At 36.5% G+C, this 23,672-nt stretch overlaps 1 protein-coding gene across 5 annotated transcripts in view; it reads left to right on the top strand.

Annotated features, from left to right (window-relative positions):
* The window catches only part of Qki (QKI, KH domain containing RNA binding), a 97,507-nt gene extending 74,352 nt beyond the window's left edge, over positions 1 to 23,155 (top strand). Inside the window, exons 5-8 of one of the 5 annotated variants that reach the window (XR_007835867.1) lie at positions 11,838 to 11,925; positions 13,323 to 13,622; positions 15,566 to 16,393; positions 20,023 to 23,155. Coding sequence is in view for 4 of the 5 variants with exons in the window: in XM_051206039.1 (XP_051061996.1) it covers positions 11,838 to 11,925; positions 13,323 to 13,622; positions 16,319 to 16,393; positions 20,023 to 20,039 (480 nt within the window). In the remaining variant the exon portion in view is untranslated. Of the gene's footprint in view, positions 1 to 11,837; positions 11,926 to 13,322; positions 13,623 to 14,320; positions 14,462 to 15,565; positions 16,394 to 20,022 lie in introns of those variants that run through there. The other 4 variants (XM_051206040.1, XM_051206039.1, XM_051206042.1 and 1 more) reach the window with 4 other exon arrangements.
* Positions 23,156 to 23,672: the final 517 nt, after the last annotated feature.

Raw genomic sequence — 23,672 nt, 5'->3', positions numbered from 1 at the left:
ACTCAGCTCAGCTCCAAGTATTTTCTAATTTCTTTTGTACCTTTTAGAACTTTTCTTTGTTTCTCATTGCTTGATTTTAATCGACCTTATTCTTGGTGAATATATTCTATGTGATTAAATTTGATTATAACACTTTTTCTTTTATTTACCTATTCAATTTGTTCAGTGGATCTGGTACTTGGATTCTATGCCTCACACACAGGTTAGTCAGGGACACTACCACTGAACTGATTTCCCAGCCCTAGTATAACTTTTTTTATAATGTAGTAATGTGGTCTGTTTTGGTGTATGTCTCATACATACTTAAACGTACCTCTATATGAATGTATATTCTGCAGTAGTTGGATCTACGGTTTGTAAGTCTCATTTGGGTGAACGTGGCTGCGAGTGTTCAGTCTTCCCACTCATTGTAAAGATTCTCTTCTGTGTCACTGAAAGGGCAGGTGCACTCAGAGTGTACATGCCGGTGTCGCTAACTCTCAAAGCCTGTATGAGCAGGGTTTGGGATTTTGTTGTTCTGTTTGCGTGGTAATAGATTTCTTCCTGTAGTCTGACCTTCATGCTCCTCCACCACAAACACCGGTTACTTTAGGCATCAGTTTCCTACAGGCAGTACCAAGCAGTGTAGTGTGGTTTATGTGCCTTACAAACCTTTGGGGGTCCTTGTGAAAGTAACCATTTTAGCACTGTGGAAATGTGAGACTTGTGTCCCTTTTTACTGCTGATGGTTTTATGTGCTAAAAGATCGGTTATCTCATCTGCAGTGTCAGTGAAGCCAGTAGTAGACTTAGTTTCTGATCATGGGAGGCACTGTCAATAAGATGAAGTGATCTTCCTGGCCCACAAATGCCCTAATGAAACCCGTTACTCACTGTGATAACTCTAAGTGTAATTTATAAAAAGGAAAAGGGGAACAACAAACAATAAACGTTTTCACACATATATCGTAATTTGAGAAAGAATGCAGTGTAGTGTCACTGATGTGAAGGCACACGCCTTCATCTCTTGATCTCACTGTGCTTAACATTCTGTATTCGATGCCAGCACGAAACGGGAGCCTTGAACTGAACAGTGCTAACTTCTGACTAGGGAGATGAATGGTTTCACACAGTAGAAACGTACACGGACGGTTTTAGCAGACTCTTGACATACTAGATGTCATCACTGTTAGACAGTTCACCCAGTGTTTATCTGTGGCTGTATGCTAGAACCCTCCTCCTGGTTTCTTTCATGTTTACTTGGTGCTACTTTGAACTTAAATATGAATGAGTTTTTAATATAAAATTGATTTTTAAGAAACATTAACATGCATGGGTATCTAAATTAATGTAAATTAAATAATTGGCTTTAATACATTACAGCAAATTCCAGCTAAGGAATTCTAAATTTAAAGTTGTGCTGATTAATCAAGGAATATTGTGAAATTTGAAAATATTTATCACAATCACAACAAAGTCGTTTCAATTTGCTTTTTAGAAATGCCAGTATCACTGTCATTGAAATTGAGAGAAAAAAGAGAAAATATTTACAATATATATCTTTAAAATTTGCTTTTCATATTTCTCAGGAGATTTTATTAATAATAAAACTGCTTTAATTATAGCCTGAAATTAAGTTCATAGAGGTAATGAATGATAGTAAGAGGCATCTTGACTCTGAAATAATTTTTTCTTAAATCATTTTTAAGCTGAGTTGTTAATGAACTGGTACTCTTAACATTTAACTTCTTGACCAAGTATTAGTAACTTAAATGGCATTTTGTCTTTGCTTTACTAAGAAGAAGGTAGAGATTAAAAAAATGTTTGAGACGCCTAACCAGAATGCACATGGGCCCTAGTGAGAGCTTGTGAAGAGTGTCCCTTTGCTGTGTTCTTGCTGGCATTCATTGGAATGGGACTCTGGATGCAGTAATTAGTTTCTTCTGAGTGTCAGAGAGGAATTACCATTGTGATGGCTTAGCTGCAGGGAGAAAGGATTGGATGTGGGCCTGCCTGTCTGCCAAACTAAATGAGTTGCCATGGGAAGTTTCAAATGTGAGAGGCGTTTACTTGAAGCAATTTGGTGGGTTTGAATAAACTCATAAATTACAGGTTTGGAAAAAAGAACTTGGTCCTTCTGCTATAGACAAGGCTTTTGTAGAGGCCAACGGCCTCATAAATTCTTGATGAGAATGAATTGATTCCTGCTCCCTTGAGGGCCACAGCTTATTAGGGATTGTACCCCCAACTCAGTACCGCAAACAAATGAATGATGAGCACATTTAAAGAAAGTTTATTCCACATCTCCAGAGAAGAGTGACAGCTCTCATCCTGTTTTCCTCCTGTGTTAGCACTGTAGAGGGTTATGTGAAGGATACTTTGTTTTTGTAAACAATAAGGTGATACTTTAATTATATACAGTATGTATAGTAAATAATGTATTTTTATACCTACCAGACCCAAAGGGTGCAATTAAAAATAAAATTAGAGACAGTTTTGGAATTAAATGTGGTTTTCAAGCTGTGATCCATGTTGTTGTTTATTCAGGTTCTTGAACATGCTCTCAGGACGGGCTTCAGCTTTCTCCCATGTCTTCAAAGAACTGTATTTTAGTGTAACTTTAGCAAGAAAACAATCCCCTAAATGCCTAAAATGGAGAGCATCACTTTTAGCATGTAGGATATCACTTGTTCTCAAGGCACTAGTAATAGTAATCAGTTCTTGTGTTGGTGTTTTCATGTCTTTCAGAAAAACACTCAAAGCTGAGGTATTAAAATTTTTTTGAGACTGTATAATTGATTCATAAAGTAGATAAGCATTTGGGGAAGGCTGTTCACATTTTTAACTCGCTGGACTGTTGTTTCATAAGGAAGATAATAATTTACCTGAAAATATTGTTGGACTTCTCAAAATGTCTTACCAGAGAGATGCAGTTATGTTTGGAAAAGAAGAGCCATTCAATTAATAAATGGAAAAAGGAAATATTTTTAAAGTAAAATAAATGATTTGTTTATTCATTAGTCCTTAGTATATGGTGTTCATTTACACATTGGCATCATCTGAGTAGCATATTGAACTCTTAATACTTTATTTGAACCACTGGAAAACCTTAACTCAGTGGTAGGTAATTTCGTAAATGCCCACATCAGTCTCAAGTAAAAAGCCGTTGAAGCCCTTACCATTTCTGTAGAGTTCTTAGATTCTAGTGGACATCAGGCTACTTGTGCTATGTGTAAGGCCCTCTGGCATGTGCTGTTTAAGAAAAGACAAGACAGAAAAGAACCTATAGAAATTAGACTACACTGGCATGTTTTCTTGTGAGGTTTTGGGGCAAGAACAGATGTCCCAACTAGGTGATTAAGAATCCTACTTCTGATTATCAATCCTTAGAAAGGGTTAAGAAATGCAGTATACTTTATATTCTAATGTTTCACAAATTCTGATTTGGTTTTAATAATAAAAACTCAGTCAGATATTGGGATTAATGGTGAAGATGAGAGAAGCAAAGCAGCCAGCCCCTAGAGAGTTCTCACCTCTACCAGTGCTCAGACCAAAGGGGCCATCCTGTGCTCAAGCTGCGTTCTCAGACTGCTTCCAACTAACTGCCGCTTTGACTGCCTGGACTGCCATGAGCTTCTGTCTCCTCCCTCCCACATTTTATTTTCCTCTTATATGCCTTCCTATCTCCACCTCCTTAGTGCTGGGATTAAAGGCGAGTGGCTCCGGGTGCTGGGATCACTTTTGTGAGCTCTGTTTCTCTTTTAGACTAGATTAATCTTGTGTAGTCCATGCTGGCCTTGAACTCACAGAGATCCATCTGCCTCTGTCTGCTAAGTGCTGGGATTAAAGGTGTGTGCCACCACTGCCTGGCCTCTGTGGCTGTGGCTAGCTTTATTTGTTAGATCATAAACAAAATATCACCACATTCAAAGACTTTGATCATAGTTATACATAATTCTCCTAAGTCATCAGTTAATGATCTGATTACTGTTCGTCCTGACTGTAAATGCTGTCAGTGGAGCACCTAGCTCACATTTGGAGTTTTGTAGCCGCATGAGGCAGTATGGTGTTGGAATATCTTGTCAATGAGAACACTGAACAGCTTCATGAAGAGCCTATATTAAGTGGTACCTTTGCCATCTCTGTAAGGATTCTTTGAGGAAATACCTTATCTTAACATGTTTTCAGATTGACAAATAGTTTAGATAGCTTATAATTCCTTAAAAACTTTTGTAGGTTATATACAATGCCTGTTCTCAGCCATGTACTCCGTGCATCCCTCAGAATTTGCATGTTAAACTTACTATATAGAGCTTCATACTTCATTGAAATTGTTACCTAAGTAGTACTGTATCCCCTATTTAAATAAGCACCCCTTAATACATTTTAGTTCTATCCCACTTCCCTATTAAGAATATGATATACATACTGATTTTTTAAAAAGATATTTAAAATGTATTTAATAGGAAAAAAAAAACTTTCTCAGTATATCTCCTTTAGTTCAGTTTCATACATCCCTTTAATCTGTTTGCATGCTCTTCTGATGGTTGGTAAGTAGCCTCATGTTCTTTGAATACAGGCAGAGAATTTGTGGGCCAAACACAATGTTAACACACTTAATACTGAACTGACAGAGGTAAGAAAGTCAAATGTCTGTCAAAATCCTGTACTTTTTAATGCTTACTTTTCATAACATCTCACATTTTTAGTATGTGATACCTTTATTGGAGTCATTCAAGTAAATGTAGCATTTTAATATATTAATGTTCAGATAAGCATTGTAATTTGGATTGTTCATGCCAGTTTATTTAGTAGCTCATTTCAACATTATTTCCTAATGTAGTTTTGATAATTGAAATTTATATTTAATTCGAAAGTGGCTTTCAGATTATCCCATACATTCATTTTGAGGGCATAGTAATGAATTGTGAAGGTGATTGTTTGTATTTTATTATGCCTTTGTGGATACAGAAAATATTTAGCCTTTATAAGTCAAATATGTCAACTTGTTTTTAGTTATGCCTTGAAGCTGACATATGATTAGGATCATTATGATAACCTCTGTAGTATATAATATCAAAGCCCGCTAGCGTGTTTTTAAATTAGCTCACTTTAATATTACTACCTTATAAATTCTGCGAGATGGGTGATGTTATTTTCTACTTTGAAAAACGGCTTTGGTTACTACACTTAGCATTTGTGGAATTACAACATGTGTATGTGGATAAGATTAAAAGTAGCATTAAATGACTAAACTAGCCCTCTTCATACACATCTACTGAGAAACCAGAATAAATTTAATATTATAGTTTATAACAAAGAGTCTTACTTACTAATACAAGTGAGAAAAGGAAAAACAAAGTAATTTACTTTCCCAATTCCTTGTTAGTGGTATTTATAACAAAAACTCTTATGTTTACTAATACAAGTGGGGAGTAATTGAATTTCCTAATTCCCTGTTTGGTCACATGGTGTCCACTACAGAGAAATGTCACACTAACATTGAGTTGGATCTCTTTCCACTCTGCTCCTCCCAGATAATCACATCCAGCCACTGTTTGGCTAATCTGGAATTCCAGAACAAACTGTCCATTCATTGTCTCTACCGGTTCTCTTTGAGTTCTTGACATGCTTTTTAGAAAGCACTTAACGTTTTCTTATCCCTTTTCTATTTGCTTTTTGATAGTAATTGTATGTTACTAAGTCCATAGGTTCATCTGATGTCACGTTGGTTGATAATGCTGCAATTCTTAATGTTAAAAGTCTGAGAACACTAGACAAGGCCACAATGTGTAAAATTGTGGCCCAAACACAAAACGACCTCATGTCACCATCCCCTTCAAAGCATGGTGACCCTAGTGCATTTTATCCACAGCTGGCACTGCTCAAGCTCGCCTGAGTTTGAGCTCTAGGCTTGACCTGTGTTCTAGTGGCTAACCAAAATGTTTCTCCAATTTGTTTAATGTTTGTATCAAGATGGATTACTTATGTTTCTATGTAGTTTCACACTTTAGAATTTGGGCAGTAGCCAAGCATGGTGGTGCACACATTTAATCAATCCCCTTTCCTGGGAAGCAGAGGTAGGGAGATTTCTAGGAGTTTGAGGCCAGTTTGGAGACTGTGTGTCAGTGTATCAACAAAAAACAAAATAGCCAAACTTATTACTGCTGCTGCTGTTACTATTACTACTACTACTACTACTACTACTACTACTAGACTGTAGCTTTTGTTGGTTATCTAAGCAAAGCAAATGCTTTATTAGGGCAGTGTTACATTTTCCTCTAACTTTACTGTGAAACAATGTGGTCGGTGGGAGAACTAATACTGGAGCTGTGTGCATCACAGTTCATTAAGGTGGGATGAAGTAAGTGCTCAGTTCTCTGTAAACCATAGACAGTTAAGGCCCTTTACGTGAGGAAATGTTTAATTGGATGGCTTTTCTGACCAAGGGGAGTTTCAACAGTCTGAAACAAGAACTATAGTACAGAAAGCCCAATCTTGTCTGACTCTACCATGTAGACAAGATAAAAAAAAAGTGTGCCAGCTCTCTGTCCCCCAGACGTTGCAATAACGTTACAGTTTCTGCTGAGTCTCATTCACAGCTGTTGTCATGTGATGGGTCCAGTGGACTGCAGGTTGGACACACGTAATGGATGTAGCATTATTTACATGTTGGTTTGGGTGTTTACATTTTCTGGTTAGATAAGTGTACTTCATACTTTGTACTGTAAGCTGCTGATAAGTTGTTGGCACTAAGCCGGCCAGGTATTAAATTTAAAGTGGAATATGTATGTTAGTTTAAAGGGGACATATGTCTACACTTTTCTTGAATTTGTTAGTGAAGCAGTTGGACTGAGAGCTTTCTGCAGAGATAAAGGCGTGGCCCAGTTGCAGTTCTTACTGGCACTCAGAGTGCACAAGGTCGTTAATCCAGCTCTTGACTGGTGGACTTCAGTTACCATGTCGGCTGTTTGTCTGATGCTCTATTTGTGACCTCCCTTCTTTGGTGTTACAGCTAACACAGAAACTGCACTCAGGGTAGATGTTACCAGAAGGCTTGGGAAGGAGCCATGTGAAAGGAAGAAGGAAGTAAAGCAGGAGCTCTGGATCTTACAGAAGCAATTAGGATGAATTTATGGTTTTATCATTGATCTTTGTGGACGAGCTTAGTACATGCAGTTAATCCCTTTTTAAAAAAAAAACCTATGTTTACATAAGTCAGTTAAGTTTTTTTTGACAGACTTCTGTCTGCAAAAGTTTGGCGGGAATGTTCTGTATAGAGGAATAAAAGTCAGACTGGAAAAGGAAGCAAATTGAAATCAAGTAAACTTTAAATGATCTAGGAGAAATAATGGAACATGGCTGACAAAATTTATGTTAACTTCTGTCACAGAAGAGAGGGTGTTAACATGGTCACATACACCAGTGTAGAAAATTCAGGTCCTGTAGAGTGACAGTTCTGTGTAAGTCAAGAAAACATCAAGGTATTAATTACATCAACAGAGAACTTACAAAGGAATTGCTTAAAGAGCTCTTGAGAAGTGAAGGAGCACAGAATCAGCCATAATGTAACACAGATTTGGAAGCAGCTATAATCCCAAGACTAGACGATGAAATATAAGCCATTTTACTATTATTAGATCTTAGACTCTGAGAAAGTTCTACATGGAGTTGGAATTGAAGTCTCTGATGGTGTTAATGTTTATCCTCTGGGCACTTAAAGAGTGGACACAGCAGAGCAAATGGAAGTGTGATTAAGAAATTCTTAAAGTGATCAAGCAAGAGTTTGAGACTAAGGAGGGGTAAGGATTATATAATTATTTTAATTTAAAATTTAAATAAGTTTTGTTCATCTCTTATTTCCAGTCCTTCCCTCCCACCCCCACCCCCACACAGAATGGTATGGGGAAGAGTAGTTGTTTAGGAGATAGCATCTCCACACACACACACACACACAGAGAGAGAGAGAGAGAGAGAGAGAGAGAGAGAGAGAGAGAGAGAGAGAGAGAGAGAGAATGGTATGGGGAAGAGTAGTTGTTTAGGAGATAGCAATTATAGAAAGGTAAAATTAAAAATGGAAGAGGCATGGCAGCATGTGGCTATGTATAATTGATTCTCCCTTAAATAACCAGCATAGGTTTCTGAAAGTAACGTGCTTGTGAGAGTCATCAGATGGGTCTTCACTGTAGAAAATGGTACAGTGTGAAGGCTGTTGAAGGATGGGCTGTGGGATGCTTCTGAACGGGAGCCTGTTCATTTCTGAGGCTAGGAAACGTCATCGTCTGAAGTGAGGTTGCAGGAGTCACTTCTTCTACCACGTGGACCCTAGAATTGAGCTCAGGTTGTCAGGCTTGGCAGCAAGTACCCTAACCTCTTAGGCAATCTTACTGGACTTCAGCATTATTAATAAGTAAACATGATTTTCTTCATAATGTGAAGTCTTTGATGAAGTCAGAAACAAATTCACATAAAAGGAATATTTTGTGGTGATGTTGAATATGGTAGTACCAGTCAATGTACTGATGGAATGATTAAAGCCAAAGGGCTTTGGCTCATGTACTCTGCTTACGCCCTTGTTCGGTATTATGACCTTGTAGAAAAGTTAGTTTATCCGAGCCTTGGTGATAATGTGTCCTGGTACTATAGCTTTATTATGAAGCATGATACTTAGATGATGGAGATTTCATATTTCATTCTAGTAAAGTGAAACAGCACTTAATTTTTTTGTACTTTACAGAGTTAAAACCATTTTAGTCTAATGGTATTTGACCTGTTTGTTACTTTGACATAGCTTGTTAAACAAAGCTGATGACACACTTACACCTCATTATAACATATGTATACATTTAAATATATTTGTATATGTGTATCAGTCTGCCATTCACAATTTCAAAAATTAAAGAAAATTGTGTTTGCAACTATTTATTCTATCTTATTTGTATACATTTTGTCATGGATAGGTTTGTTGTAAGAGATTTTCCCAGACATCAATAGAGGTACTATGTTATCTGTGGTATACTATCTTTTTTGTAAATCTAAAAATCTCTGCAATCTCAAGACTCTTATGATGCCACGAGTTCTAAGCAAGTGTTATAGTTTTTAAATGTTCATACTTCAAAGATTATTTTGCTATTCATAGCGTTCTGATAGTCTTTATAATTCCCCCCCCCCCCCCATGGAACTAATCTGTTCTGTGACTCAGCAATACCACTTCTTACCCAGAATAAGTCAAATTTTAGATTCACAATGATGCCTGTTTGGGAATTTTCAGAGTGGCTATATTTATAGTGTATCCTCAAACTAGAAGCAAGCAAAAATCTATAGCAAGAGAATGAATTAAAAAAACAAAGCACTACTTGGTCATTCAAACAATTTGCTGCCACAGGCAACATGGATGAGTATCATAAGCATCTTACTTAGAAAACTTGACCACTGAAATTGCATGTGGTACCATTCTCTTAAAGTCTGGGATTGAAAAACTGAACTGTGTCAGGGGGAAAGCCACATTAATAGTGGTGCTTAAACACAGAGAGAAGCTGGTGGAGATGCTCTGTCTTCGCATGTATTCATCAAAACTGGCCAAGTGTATATCTTTAAATCTCGGGGTGCCGTTGCCTGTAAATTATGCCTCAGGTTTTAAAGTGATTTTAAAGGTAGGGTAAATAAAACATGAAACATTAAGGAAATTGAAGATAATAGCATAAACAGTGTAAAATACAAATTTTTGACCTTATACAGTTTCCTAGGAGCAGTTTCATTATCCAGCCCCCCTAAAGTAATTATCACTCCCTGACATTGATATATTGACTTGATAAAAATACCATATAGGTCGTAACTTGAGGTCTCAGAGACAGTTGTGGTCTGTGAAAGTTTTAGAAGAACTAGGGGAGAGCGTTTACATCATAGCATAAAACTTACCAGCAAGCTTTCGTACCTGAGTTTACATTTGAAAAACAAGGTTAGGCAAGTAAATATGATACATTTCTGTCAAAAACGGAGCAATAGAATTGAAACAACCACTTGCATGTGAAAATAATTGTGTAATGAACATCATTGTCTTGTGCCCAGCATTCAGCTCTCTGAGTAAAGAGTGGTAGGCGGTGAGGATGTGAAAATAACAAAGCTCATTCAGGAATGACATAACTTGGGTTTAGATTCTAATTTTGCCATATAACTCCTTTGGGGATGATGAAGCCATATTAATGAATTCAGCCTTCTGCAGTGACCACACCATAGTTATTGTTATATGCATTGTTACATAGATTAAATTTAAGCCAACTGTTGATAAATTTTAATATTTAGTATTAATATTTTTAATGAACAAATTTAGGAAGTTTGATCATAATAGGTTTCTACTTCCCTTCTAATAATAGCTCACTTATTTTATATTTAACCAAATAAGTCATTTATTGTATTCATCTTTATACAAATTGATGTGGATCAAAGAATAATAATCCAACAAATATGGCGGTATCTTCTTTTACTGCAAAGGAGACTTTAAAGTTGTCAGTGGCCCATCAAATGTTATCGTCATAATGGTTTCACTTATTTCTTTACTTCTGTGTGATTTACTAAATACCAACTCAGCAGTTCTTTTACTACAAATTACATTGTATCAGTCCCTGCTCTGAAGATCTTACCGTGTAGGTTGTAACAGAAATGGAAGGCTGAGAAACTTGCATCTGTCTTAGTAATAGTCCTCCCATGTTTCAAAGTGGATTTGCACTGAAGTGGGGTACTTAATGCCATAATCTTTAAAGGACAAACTTCCTAATTCTTTCCCTACATTTCTGTTTGACTTTTTCTAGTTAAAAATTGTCCTTTAGAACTCAGACATTTGAGCTTTGTCAGTAAACTTAGGTTTCTCATGGTAATCATTTAATAAATACATTTTAGCCAGGAGTACTTGGGAGGTGGGCAGAAGGAACTCTTGAGTTTGAGGCCAGCCTATTCTACTATAGCTAGGGCTATGTAGTGAGACCCTGTCTCAAAACAAACAAAAATTAGTTCCAACACATACTTTTTGGGATCAGTATGTAGGGATTAGGTGGTGGTAAATAACAAAATCATGACTATTCTAAAGGCGCTTACTTTGGGAGTGGTAGTATTCAGCAAGCTGTAATTGAAGACTGAAATCATAGAATGAAAGGGTAGCCCCTGGAGAAGGGAGTGTTTTTGTTGGATTTGCGGTACATAAGTAGGACATGGAAAGGGAATCATACAGGAACACGTGAAGAGTATTTACAAATAGGCAAGGGGGAATAAACACTAAGACATTTAACAGAGTTAGTGAGGTCTATTGCTCTATAAAATCGATGTAAAAGAGCAAGTTCACCTTGGGGTGGTCATTTGAGGAAGGTTTGAAATCCTTGTTCTGATAGTAAAATCACTAGGGCTTAAGACATGAGAGCAGTACAGAACATTTGAAGCTGTGTTTGGGCAAGTTTATCTGGCCCTTGGATCTAGATAGGGTATTTAGAGTGTGTGTGTATTGAACAGCGGGCACCACTCATAGTTTGGAAAGCATAACTTAATGACTTACCAAGAGTAGTTAGTACTGGTTAACGGAAGGGTGAAACCATGGTAAGTGATGTAGCCATCCTGGTTTCTGTCTGTGTAATCTAGTTAGTTTTAGTGCCCTTTTCACTTGTAAATATATCCTATATAGGTAGTAAATTTCACGATGACCCTAAAGATAGCGGGTCAGAGATAGGAGGGAAACTAAGAACATAGGAGACAGAGATACGCATTTAGAATTTGAGTGGTTATTGTCAGTTCACATTTGTAGTTCTAAGAGTCACGTGGTATGTAGTGTATGTACAATCTCAAATATTTTTTGCTCTTGTTTCTTACGTGTAGGCTGAAGGAGAAGACAGCCTGAAGAAGATGCAGTTGATGGAGCTTGCAATTCTGAATGGCACCTACAGAGATGCCAACATTAAATCACGTAAGAATGAGTCCGGGGCAGGATTATAGCTGTTTTCGTCTACAAGCCTCTTTGCTTTTGGTACCACAGCATAAAAACAGTTAATGTTGAAGTAATGATAACATTTACAATTTGATGAAGAGCCCCATTTTGTTTGTTTGTTTTTGTTTTTAATGCTTCTGTAAACAATGGCCTGCTCAATTTTATTTTATGCCAGCATATCAAGTTTGGGGTTGAAAATTTACTCCTAGTGAAGGGGTTCAAGAAATGTCCTATCTAGTTAAGACTTTAAACTTGTTATGCAAAAGACAGTATTTTGAATTTTTTTTTATAAACAGCTTATTAAAGTGTTTAAATGGACCTGCTGTTGAAATTCCCTTTCCCCTTGCTTGTGTGTTCACACTCACATTTTGTTTGTTTGTGTTGCTGTTTAAGTTCCTCAGTGAGGGAACACTGTTTCACTCAGTTCTCCCTTCCATGACTGGGGCACAATTTTATAAGCTATCTGAGAGAATAGATTTTTTTGTTTGTTTGTTTTTGGTTTGGTTTGGTTTGGTTTTTCCAGACAGGGTTTCTCTGGCTTTGGAGGCTGGCCTGGAACTAGCTCTTATAGACCAGGTTTAAGACGACAACATAAGGTTTATATGTCATTTTTATGAACATACCATATTTAGAACACTGACTTTTTTCCTTTTTTTTTTTTTTTTTTTTTTAAGAAATTGACATTTAAAAATCATAGTCAAAACTCCCAAAGGTAGGCAACCCAGTGATTAGTAATAGTTGCTTTGTAAATGGTTGCCTATGGTTTACTTTTAATAGACATGAGTTATGTGGTAGGGCTGCTCTCTGTATTCTTTCTCTCGTGTAGTAGTAATCCCTGACATGCTGGAAGCATTTATACTTGGTGCTTACTTAGCTCACTTAATCCAGGGAGTTTTCCTTTAAATTGAAGGCAGAGTTGCACTTGGAAATAAACCATATCTGTGTCTGTGGACTCCAGTTACAATCTTTTCATTTCATCTTTTAATTTGAATGGTTTTGTTTTGGGGGGATTTTTGTTTGTTTGTTTTTGCATGTACTTTTAGTTTCACAAAATGTTTTATAGTGGATATATCACCAAAGATGAACAGTATGAAGTTTTAATGGTATTTTTCATTTTTTTTTTTTTTTTTTTTTTTTTTTTTTTTACAGTAGGTTTTTCAGTTTTACCTTATTTTTAATCACGTTGGCAAAGGGGAGGCTGATGGCATTTGATTTGTGTGCTTTGGCATTTTTGTGTGGTCAGTGCATGTACTAATGGTTTCCTTTTATTTTCTTCTTTCCTGCTTTTTCCTGTCTTTTTCCTACTTCCCTCTCGTTTCCCCGTGTTTTATGCTGCCATCCCTATACTTCTTTCTAAATTTCTTTGCTCACTGTAGCAGCCCTTGCCTTTTCTCTTGCAGCAACTGCCCAGGCTGCTCCAAGGATCATCACCGGGCCTGCGCCTGTCCTCCCCGCAGCTGCCCTGCGCGCCCCTACGCCAGCTGGCCCTACCATAATGCCTTTGATCAGACAAATACAGACCGCTGTCATGCCAAACGGAACTCCTCACCCGACTGCTGCAATAGTCCCTCCAGGGCCTGAAGCTGGGTTGATCTACACACCCTATGAATACCCCTACACGTTGGCACCAGCTACATCAATCCTTGAGTACCCTATTGAACCCAGTGGCGTGTTAGGTAAGTATGAGCCCAATACTAGGTGCTTAATGCCTTCCTAAATTGTGGTGCCCCAGACCTTGAATTGATGTTTATCAAATTTTAGCGAGGCAATATAAGTTTTGATTAGGAAAGGTTGAAAACTAAATATATTTTGGTTTTAATTCCTCACAAGAGCTCTCCCATTAAATGGCTATACCTTAATTTGTTTTTAATTTACTTTAGTATCTCAGATTCACTGTAGGTACACTTGCCATACATTCTCACTGGACAATGCTCTTACTACTTAGGTGGCTGAAGTCGTTCTGAGTTTTAGGCCATTCTTGCCACTTTGACCTAATGGTCTCATCAACTCTACCTCCCAAAATTAGATTTGTTTGTTTCATAGGGTTACTTGCTAGCTGAATTTTAAAGTTCTATACTACTGAGATTTTTATTAAATTGCTATTATTATATATTATTTAGATGTTGCTGATCACTTAAAGGATGCAGTTGATGGTTGCAGTTTTAAGGGTTTTCAGCTTTTGTCTTTTGAAGTGCTGGTTAACATGACCAATACTTTATGGTTTCCATAGTTACTATGAACTAGATGACCACACATCAACTTAATGAACTTAGTCATGTTAGAGGCAAAAATTAAAGTCATATGAAGTCAGGGTTTACATGATCAAAAAACAATATTCTTGAAAAAAGACATTATTGATGCCTTTTTTTTATAGAGTGGATTGAAATGCCAGTCATGCCTGATATTTCAGCCCATTGACTTGCTGGATGAAGGACTAGAATACAGCAGCGGTTATAACACGACCAGTCAATGTGGAAAACAAAACAAAACAAAACAAAAAAACCCTGTGTCTGTGCAACCCACTGTTTTACCAGACAAACTTTTGAACCTTTTTTCCCTGAATTGTGTGCTGCGTACTTGCTATTGACTTTTTAGAACTTTGATCTTTTAAAGGTCTTCCCCCAGCTTAATGTTAATTGGAAAATCTTTAATGAACTTGGTTATTAAGGTTTAAACTTGAAAATTCATTGTTCACTTAAAGAAAGCTACCATGCTCTGTATGTTATCTGTGTGTGTGCATGCACCTAGGTGCCTTTTGTTTTATAAACATTCATTTTATTGTAATGTTTTTTTGTCTGAGTCATTGTATACAATAAGTCAGAATTATACCACAGAAATGCTAGTGAGAGGCTATGTTCTGTTGCACATTTCTTGAAGCACTTTTGATTTAAAACATAACCTGTAACCTGTAACCTGTGTGAGTCTCCTTCCTGTCCATGCTCTGTCCGTGGCCCTCCTGTGCATGCTCCTCCTCCAGCACCACTCTGCTGCACTCACTCACAGCGTCTGTCCCTCAGGGCTACCGCTCTGGGCTGTCTGCAGACTGGGGCGCCTCACTCTCAGTGTAAGAGCTCCCTAGCTTTGCCAGACAGAATTATATTTCTATGCAATCTGCATGTCTAAAATGAAACAGTTCCTCAACCAGTTTACTGCTTAGAGACAGCAAGAGGCACTGCTGTAAAATTTCTCATTGTAAAGCAACATGTTGTTTGGTTTGGTTGGGACATTTATAATTATGAAGACTTAAATATTAAACTGGCAAAATTAAGTGCAAATTATGCAGATACCCAATTAGCATTTCAAGGTTCTTAATAAGTACTAAGTGAGAAAAATATTCTTATGATTATTGTTATTTCTTGCTTCGCCACCTAAGCAGTAAAAAACAATGATATCGGCCCTCTGGAGAACTGAGGAAGTAATTTAAGTTCCCAATTTACAGTAAATTTGCACACAGATAACATGCATGCTTATGTATCAAGTCTCACATTATTTTAAAATAAGCAGTGCCCTTCAAAACAGATGCAGACATGTGTGTTGGTGGTAGTGAGGAGAGGAGATTGGTATTAGCATCAAATCTTCATTGATGACTAATGTTTAATTCCCTTCCTTTTATCTTTAGGTATGGCTTTCCCAACGAAAGGCTAAGAATTCAAGAACGGTCTTAACTGAACCCTCATCAGATCTGAATTTAACCAATGCTTAGTCTCAGCAGCCTCCGGGGAAAACCTTAGCCTAGCAGTCAGTGACTTACTTGCACTTTTGCACATAGATATAAAGTGAAATGATGTTATTAATTTGGATTAGTCTGTAATACTGCAAAGTAACGGTAATTTATAAAGGAGTGTATAGTAGTATACTGACTGCTAAGTGTACTGTACTGTTTGCTTTACTAATCACCTAATTCATTGCAGTTCATACTTATTGACTCGGAAGTTTAAAACCACAATCTGTAGGCTTTAAGAGTTGCTTTTTAAACCTTTTTAAGTGATAAACTCTGAAAGTTAAGGTTAGCAAATACTTGTCAGTATTAAATGTGGCATTATTTAAGTCGTCCTGCTGCAAGAAAAGGAAGGCACTTCAGTGAATCTGTGACTAGTAAAGCTCAGCTACGTCTGCCTCTAACAGAGCTCACGAGACACTGTGACTTGGGGACTTTAAACGAAGTGGAAGGCCAGCCTGTTGAAATGAACGCAGTATGGGTAGATGCATATATACAGACGTGCTACAGTTAATTTTAAAACTACTGTGCCTTAACGTGTTTCTTAAGCTTTTGTAGTGAGTGAACATTTGAGATCCATTTTGATAAGCCTGCTGTTGATGTTTCCTTTATGTATGTTTTCTAACTTTGTCTTGGTAATTGCAATTTAACTAGGTGCGGTGGCTACTAAAGTTCGAAGGCACGATATGCGTGTCCATCCTTACCAAAGGATTGTGACCGCAGACCGAGGTTAGTTTAGTTCTGCAGTTCTTGTTTATAAGCAATGCTCTGGGTGTCCATAAAGTTTGCAACACCACACCTGGTGGGGAAATGTACCTGTTTACCTGCTCACCATTTCTTTTCCTTCCCTAGATTAATGTAATAATTGATTGGTTGAAGGTTGGTTTTGTGGTTTTGTTTTGTTTTTTTCTTTTTTGGGTTTTCACCCCTCCCCTTTATATTTTAATTTATTAAATCTTCTATTACTATGTCCTAAAGTTTATTCCCTGTTAAAACATAAATTAGTGAATTTGAGAAGCTATTAAATTTTTTTCTATTACCTTAGCATGAATATTTGGGTTGGTACTGCAAAATGAATTGAACAGATTATGTTTTCATGAGAGAAGTAAAGGAATTTGCTTCTCTGTAATTTTGGAAAAAAACTGAAGATTTAGTTTCCATTTTTCTATATAATAAAACATTGAGCCACTGTATAAACATGAAGACATATATGTCAGTACTTAGCTAAAATCAATAGTCAGGACTGTGAAAATACTTTTCATGTAGGTGGATACTTTATATGAACTAGAAAATGAGTTCCTTCTTACTCTATTTTCTTGCCAAAATGGATCCTTTGAGTTTTGACATTTGCTGCTAAAATATAGTACCTGAAGGTAAACTCTCCTGAAGTTCTGTGGTATGTGAGATCCAACTATTGGGATATCCTTTTTGACTAACCTGTGACTGGAAAACAATTCTTCATTTTTTCACTTTGATATTTGTAACTTGTGCCTTTGGACCCATTTTTAAATTATTTATGCTTATTTGAGGAATGGTAGTTTCGGTTTATTGACATTGAACTCTTCTTTTTTGTTTGTTTTTTTTTTTTTGTTTTGTTTTGTTTTGTTTTTTTTTTTAATTGCAAGATTGGAACCCCAAGCATAGTAGAAAAGGACCTAGCTCACTTAACATGGTTGTCCTTGACTATCCATCACACATACTGGACACAGTTGTTATGTGTATCAGAAATAAAATGCCTTTCCAAAGACATTGATGATATTATTTAATATCATATATACTGAAAGAGTTCTGAAAACTTTAGCTAATGTGTACATTTTTCTGTAGTGGCTAATTAAGTAAACAAAATAGATCCTTGTCTGGGGGAACATCTGTATTGATAATAACTCACGCAGTTGTGCCAAGTCTGAGCACATCAGCCATTCTGTCAGTCACCTGGAGATAAGGGAGTTAGGTGGGGGAAGTCACTTTAGGTGGGCAGTCTCAAAAGTAATTGAAGCTGTTTCTTACTGCTAAATTCTAAAGTAATTCTCTTAAAGAATGGTTTGATTTTGAAGTAATTTTTCTTCTTAGATTTTCTTTCCCCGTGTTTTTCTTAGGAGAGTTTCTATAATTTTGTTAACACAGTATAACCCCTTCTCACTTCCTACTCCATAGCCTTCAGATAGAGAAAATATTAGACCAAGATGTCACATTCCATACATGGCTCATTTGTAGCTGTGTTTATTTTGATTAGTTATATTTGTGTTTGAAATGCAATGTCAGCAAACCGAAGTGCCCTTTGCCTTCCTCCCTTCTTTTTCTAGAAACAGATCGCTTACGCTTACTGTCACCACGTGTACCCATTGGGTCTGAAGGAGATGATTGAAGTCCTTGACTCACATTATTTTATGATACTACTGTTTTCTCTTATTTTTTTTATTTAAAAATAATGTTTTAAAGAGAGTATTATTAGCATTCATTTGATGCAAGGACACAGCCCAAGGACACACAACCATGTAATTACGTATGAGCATTTAGAGTGGTTGCTTACCGAAAACAAACCCACTTCTATGCTTAGTTCAAAGTCAGTCTGAAACCTAAACACCAACTGACACTTCATAGTTGCCATGACCTGTAAGTGATTTTGCACAGTTGACATGCCTGTGTACTGCGGGAGAGGCCAGGACGTGGCAGAGGATGTATGCTAGATGTACTGGATATAATTGTTTGTTTTGTTAAATATTCCACGTTCAAACATACTCAGAAATTATACAAGGAATGATTTGATTAAAACTGTTACTTACACAAATTAAATTTTGGAGAGCAGCATTTTTATTTTTAAATTTTAAATAAAATTCCATTTCCTTTTAAAATAATTCAGGGAAGATTTGATTATATTGAAGATACAATATTTTTGTAGTATTTATAAGCTGTCCTAATTGATAAAGTATAGAAAACATTTTTGTCATACAAAGGTAAATAAGTCTACTATATAGAACATTTGAACCCTTTGAACATACACCTGCTAGGTTTGATTTGTGAAGTGGCGTAGAGTCTTTGCACTGAGCATCTTTTCATTTACATCTCTCCTGCCTTTGCCACAATGGCAACAGTGCAGAAAATTCTGTCAAACCTCAGAATATAGGAGAAATAATTAAGCTGTTGAATGCGTCTTAAAAGTCGTACTACTGTTAAGTGGACCAAGTTTGGTGAGGGAGAATGTGACAGGATGAATAAGGAAGGAGACACTCAAGGATATTTGGAGTGATAACTTTTCCACTTGAGAACTACTTTATGTTTTACTGTAATTTTTTTTTAAATTTTTTGTTCTTTTTGTTACTTTGCAAAAGAAAATAGTATTTACAGGTGGCTTCTTTTAAAATAAAGATATAAAGCAGGAATGTATATGAAATGTCAGATTTTATTGTATTTGCAGAGTATTAGCTTTGAAATTGAATAAAGAAAGCTGTTTGTAGTTTTAAAATGCCTTATTGGTATCAGTTAGAAATTTCTTCTATTTTTTATGTACGTAGAATTCTTTGAGGTATAGAGTTTTAAATGGCAGGATTTTACAGTGTTTACATGCAAGTGCATTTTATAAGTGTTGTATATGTGTAAATTAGTATTTTCAACTGGAAAGTGTTGGCTGGTGCAAAAGGCCTGGCCTTTTCTGGTTCCCATGATGTTGCCTCCACTGCTAGACTACAGTATTGCTTTGTATCATGAGGCCAAGAAATTCCATGTTGTTTGTAAATAGAATAATTGAAAAAGCAATAAACATTTATTGAACAAAAGAAACCTTGTTTGGCCCAGAGTTTATGTTGAACCAAATTTTCATAGAAATTTAAATTTCTTTAGATTCATTTCTGTTAATCATCAGTTATTAATAATCACATCCATCATTAATAGTTGCTTTATTGCTTGCATCTGAGAGAATACTAATGCTTAATAGCAGTCAGATACTCATAACTGCACTGACTGTTCCAAGTTCTTTATACCAAACCTATTCATCATTGTTTTCCAGTTTCCTTCATTGACTGCTACTAACTATTAGTTGTTAGCTGTATTTTATTTCTATTTTTTCTGTTAACAAGTTGGGTTGTTTTCAAATTATTTTTGTGGGAGTGGGCTCTTCTTATTTGTTCAAATCATGATATGAAATTGTCATGATTTTTATTGTATTCTGTAGATGGTGTCAATCAGTTTGTCAGAATTCAACATGCTTTTTTTATTAGTTGTGATTAGTTTTTCATGTTGTCATTAAGCCGTCACTAGCTGAAACTAATCTCTTCTCTATCTTTTCTTTTCTTTTTTTGTTTTTTGTTTTTTTTGTTTTTTTTGTTTTTTTTGTTTTTTTTGTTTTGTTTCTAACCACCCAGCCGCCACCGGCAACTAACCTATGACCTTCTGACCTCTGAACTCTTCACCCAATGATGACCTGACCATGCCTGCCTGCTGATCAGTTAACTGGTAATCGCCTTTGCTTGCCTGTCGTCAGTGCAGCGAGCTGAGGCACTTGTCCGTTCGTCTTACCATCTAACCAAACAAAAGACAAAGAAATTGTCCTCCAACTCAGCTTTTCCCCCCCGTTTGGGTGAAAGTGGTTCTAGAACCTGCACTGAATAGTAGTAAAGCAATAAGGCCCGATTCATCCCACAGCACTGATCATCTTTCAATGCCCCACCCCAAGCGAACGGTAAGAAGGCCTCTCTTTAGAAGGGGAGACAGATGGCCCTAACTACTCAGTGACAGAGGCAGTTACTGTGAGAGACTTGTAGGAATCTTTCTCTTCTCCTAGCGAAGTCAAAGCTCTCTCTGAATGTACTGTGTGACAATGCATCATGCATGAACCTTGGGTCAGGGGTGTCATTGGAGAAGTGACTTCAAAAGTATTCAGAATTTGACATGCTGTTTGCTTAGTCACTGCAGTGCCCTCAGAGGGCAGAAATTGCAGCCTTTTTATATTGCCTGCCAAAATTTGAAGTATTAGTACAAACTGTGCCATGAGAGAAAATCTTAACAAGGAGTTTTGAAAAGTAATGCAAAGAACAAAACTGCAACACTATTTTTAAAACGTTGAGTATCTGAGTTAAAATTTCCAAATCTTTATTTTATGCCACCTTAAAAATTATACGAGAACAAGGTACATGCATTATGTGTCACATTACTGGGCAAACTGTTCAAATATTTTTTTTAAACCTCCCTGTATAGAAAATAACATTAAGGATGTAAAAGCCATGCTTGCCTATTTGCTGTACACATGTAATGAAATTGTAGATAAAGTAGTGCATTGAAACAAATGAACAAAAAGTAGATACTTTTACTATACAAGGGTGCTGGTGCAGAAAAAAATATATATATTTTTGGAAATGTAGCATTTTATACTTTCAAGTGTTATAAAAAAAAAAAGAAAAAGAACAAAGAAACCCTTTATTTCATTAAATGATTTTTTCTGGTGGTTGTCAAGAAACAAAAGACCAAAAGAGCCTTTTTGTCTTTGTTTTTTATTTTTTAAGTATTGGAATAAGTCTAAAGAAAAAGAAAGTGCCTTATTTTCCTTCATGGTCATTTAGTCAAGTGTCCTGCAAGACCAGCTCCTCCCTCAGAGTAAGAGTTAGTGCACGTCCTCCACCGCCCAGTGTGTGAAAGGAGACAGGAGGAAAACAAATGAGTTGATGGTCGAAATTACATGGTTCGTGTCTTGATATCTTGATGTCAATTTGCCAAATCTGATACTGTGAAAAAGATGTGATAGCTATTCTAATGTCTGACTAGTAAATTTTAAAATGCCATTCTTTTACAAATCATAATTGAGTACTTTTGGTTATTACCGATTTCAGTGTTAGCCCAGAGGATTCTGAGGTTAGAACAATTATGTGAGATCTGAACATCAGTTTACAGACAAAATTAAATTAGAGCTTTATTTTATTTAGAGAAGAGGGATTTATTGGATTTTTTTTTTCTTAGTAATTGGAGATAATTGTAATATGCCTAACAAAACTTTTTCACAAAAAACAAATCTTTGAAATTTTTTATTGTGGATACAAGTGTTAAGTAGCCCTAATTTAATCAGACTTTGTGTCATACCAAATACCTTGTGCAGTCCCTCTCTGCTGGCTTTAGTAACTGCTCCTAAACACACACACACACACACACACACACACACACACACACACACACACACACACACACACACACACACCCCTTAACTTGAAAGGAATGCAGAAAGCTAACAACACAGTGCATATAAACGCTCAGCTACATTCCTTTTTCTTTTCAGTTTCTCACAAAGTTCAAACGGTTTTGTAGTAAGCAGTTTGTATGCATCTAAATACTTGAGTTGATAAATCATTAACTGCTCAGTACCAGATGTGGCAAATGTCAAGCTATGGCTCATCAACTCATGCCCTCTTGCATCCCTTTATGGCTTCACCGTCAAGGTCAGCAGGAAGCTCCTTGGGCACCTTCATGGTGACCTCACCGTTATTGTATCTCACTTGCAACCATTTTCAGTTTATTTACTATGCAATAGACAGTCCTTGCTTTGTACTCCGCTAGCTTTGGTTTAATGTACCACTGCTTTGTTTTTCTGTTACACACTTGGTGATTTTGATTTATTTACAATATATGCTGTGCCATTTTGATTTTCATTTTTGTTTGTTTGGTTGAATAAATTTGCGACACTCAGAACACTTGAGGTGATAGTAAAAGAAAACAAACAAAAAACAGTACCAGTGTTTGATCCAGTCTCATCTCAGCTGTGTTATACCTGGACATTTTAGATGTTTATCAAAGGTCTTTCATGGGGAAGAAAGTAAATGTAAAACAATAGACGTGTGACGTTTATGAGTAATGCTGGCTCTGAACAGACTTTTGGAAACTTAGTTGACAATGTTTTGAGTCCACTGAAAAAAGCATGACTTGGAATCTCTGAATGCCTTGGTTCTCAGTATTATCACTCTATTGAATTTTTTCTTATTAAAGTATGTAGTTTTTAAGACTTTTTTCCTGACAGTATTATGTAATTTTTTTTAGTGTGGGTAGATGGGAGTGTCGCTGGTATGTTACCATACAGCTGACATGTATTTTTCGTCTATTCTTTATTATCTTAGTAGTTTCATGCTATGTATGTACCATAACCAACCTATTGCCTATGAGAAACATGTAAGATAATGTATTTACAGCCATTGTTACAAGTTTATAATGTATTTTTCTATCTTGTTTTATATGTATGTTATATAACATTCAAAAGAATTTTTTTCTTGATTGAGAAAAGGATACAAAATGCAAAATCCACAATTTTGATAACTGAAAATTGCCGATTGTTTTGCAGTACTTTATTATATCGGGTGTCTTGTCTTTCTTGGGCTTTTAGTTAGCTGATGAATGAATACATTAGACACTTCTGGGTTTTAGTTGGGATTTTACATAGCTTGCATTTTAATTCTTTGGTTCTTTGCTGTTTCTATTAACCCATAGCATTATTTTAATAAATGTTATAATACCAACCTACTAACTCTGGACTATGTCTGTTTATTAACCTTTACGTGTTTAATGAAAATAAACAAAGATAAACAAAGTCTCGAGTTCCTGGACTAACACTGACGAACGTGACCACAGATAACATAATGTGACTTGTTTCCTGTGTTGTCTGTCAGCTGACGGTTGTGCACACTACTGCTAAAGCTTTGGGTGTTCCGGGTTCACCTAAGACGGAGGCGGGAACACCGTAGCGGCTGTTTTAGTCACCCTCCTAGTCATGCCACGGGCCTTTCAGCGTCTGCAACCCTAATTCCACACTCCTTTCCTGCTTCCAGACCAGCACTGTCTGCTGACAGCGTAGTCCAGAGATTTATTGTAATGATATACCTTGCGAACCCAGTTTGGTTCATGGTTGAACCATTGCCTTAATTGCTACACACAGGTCACTCCCAGTCACATTGTAACGTTAGAGTCAGTTGATGTTTTCCCTGTGTTTTTTTTAGCCAGCTATTAAAGCTAGGCTGCTTCACTAGGCAGTGCAGCCCAG

Source organism: Phodopus roborovskii, unplaced genomic scaffold (assembly GCF_943737965.1).
Source record: "Phodopus roborovskii unplaced genomic scaffold, PHOROB, whole genome shotgun sequence".
In the NCBI taxonomy this organism is placed as follows: Eukaryota; Metazoa; Chordata; class Mammalia; order Rodentia; family Cricetidae; genus Phodopus; species Phodopus roborovskii.
Note: the sequence above shows the minus strand (reverse complement) of the source record. Positions and strands in the feature narration are given on the sequence as shown.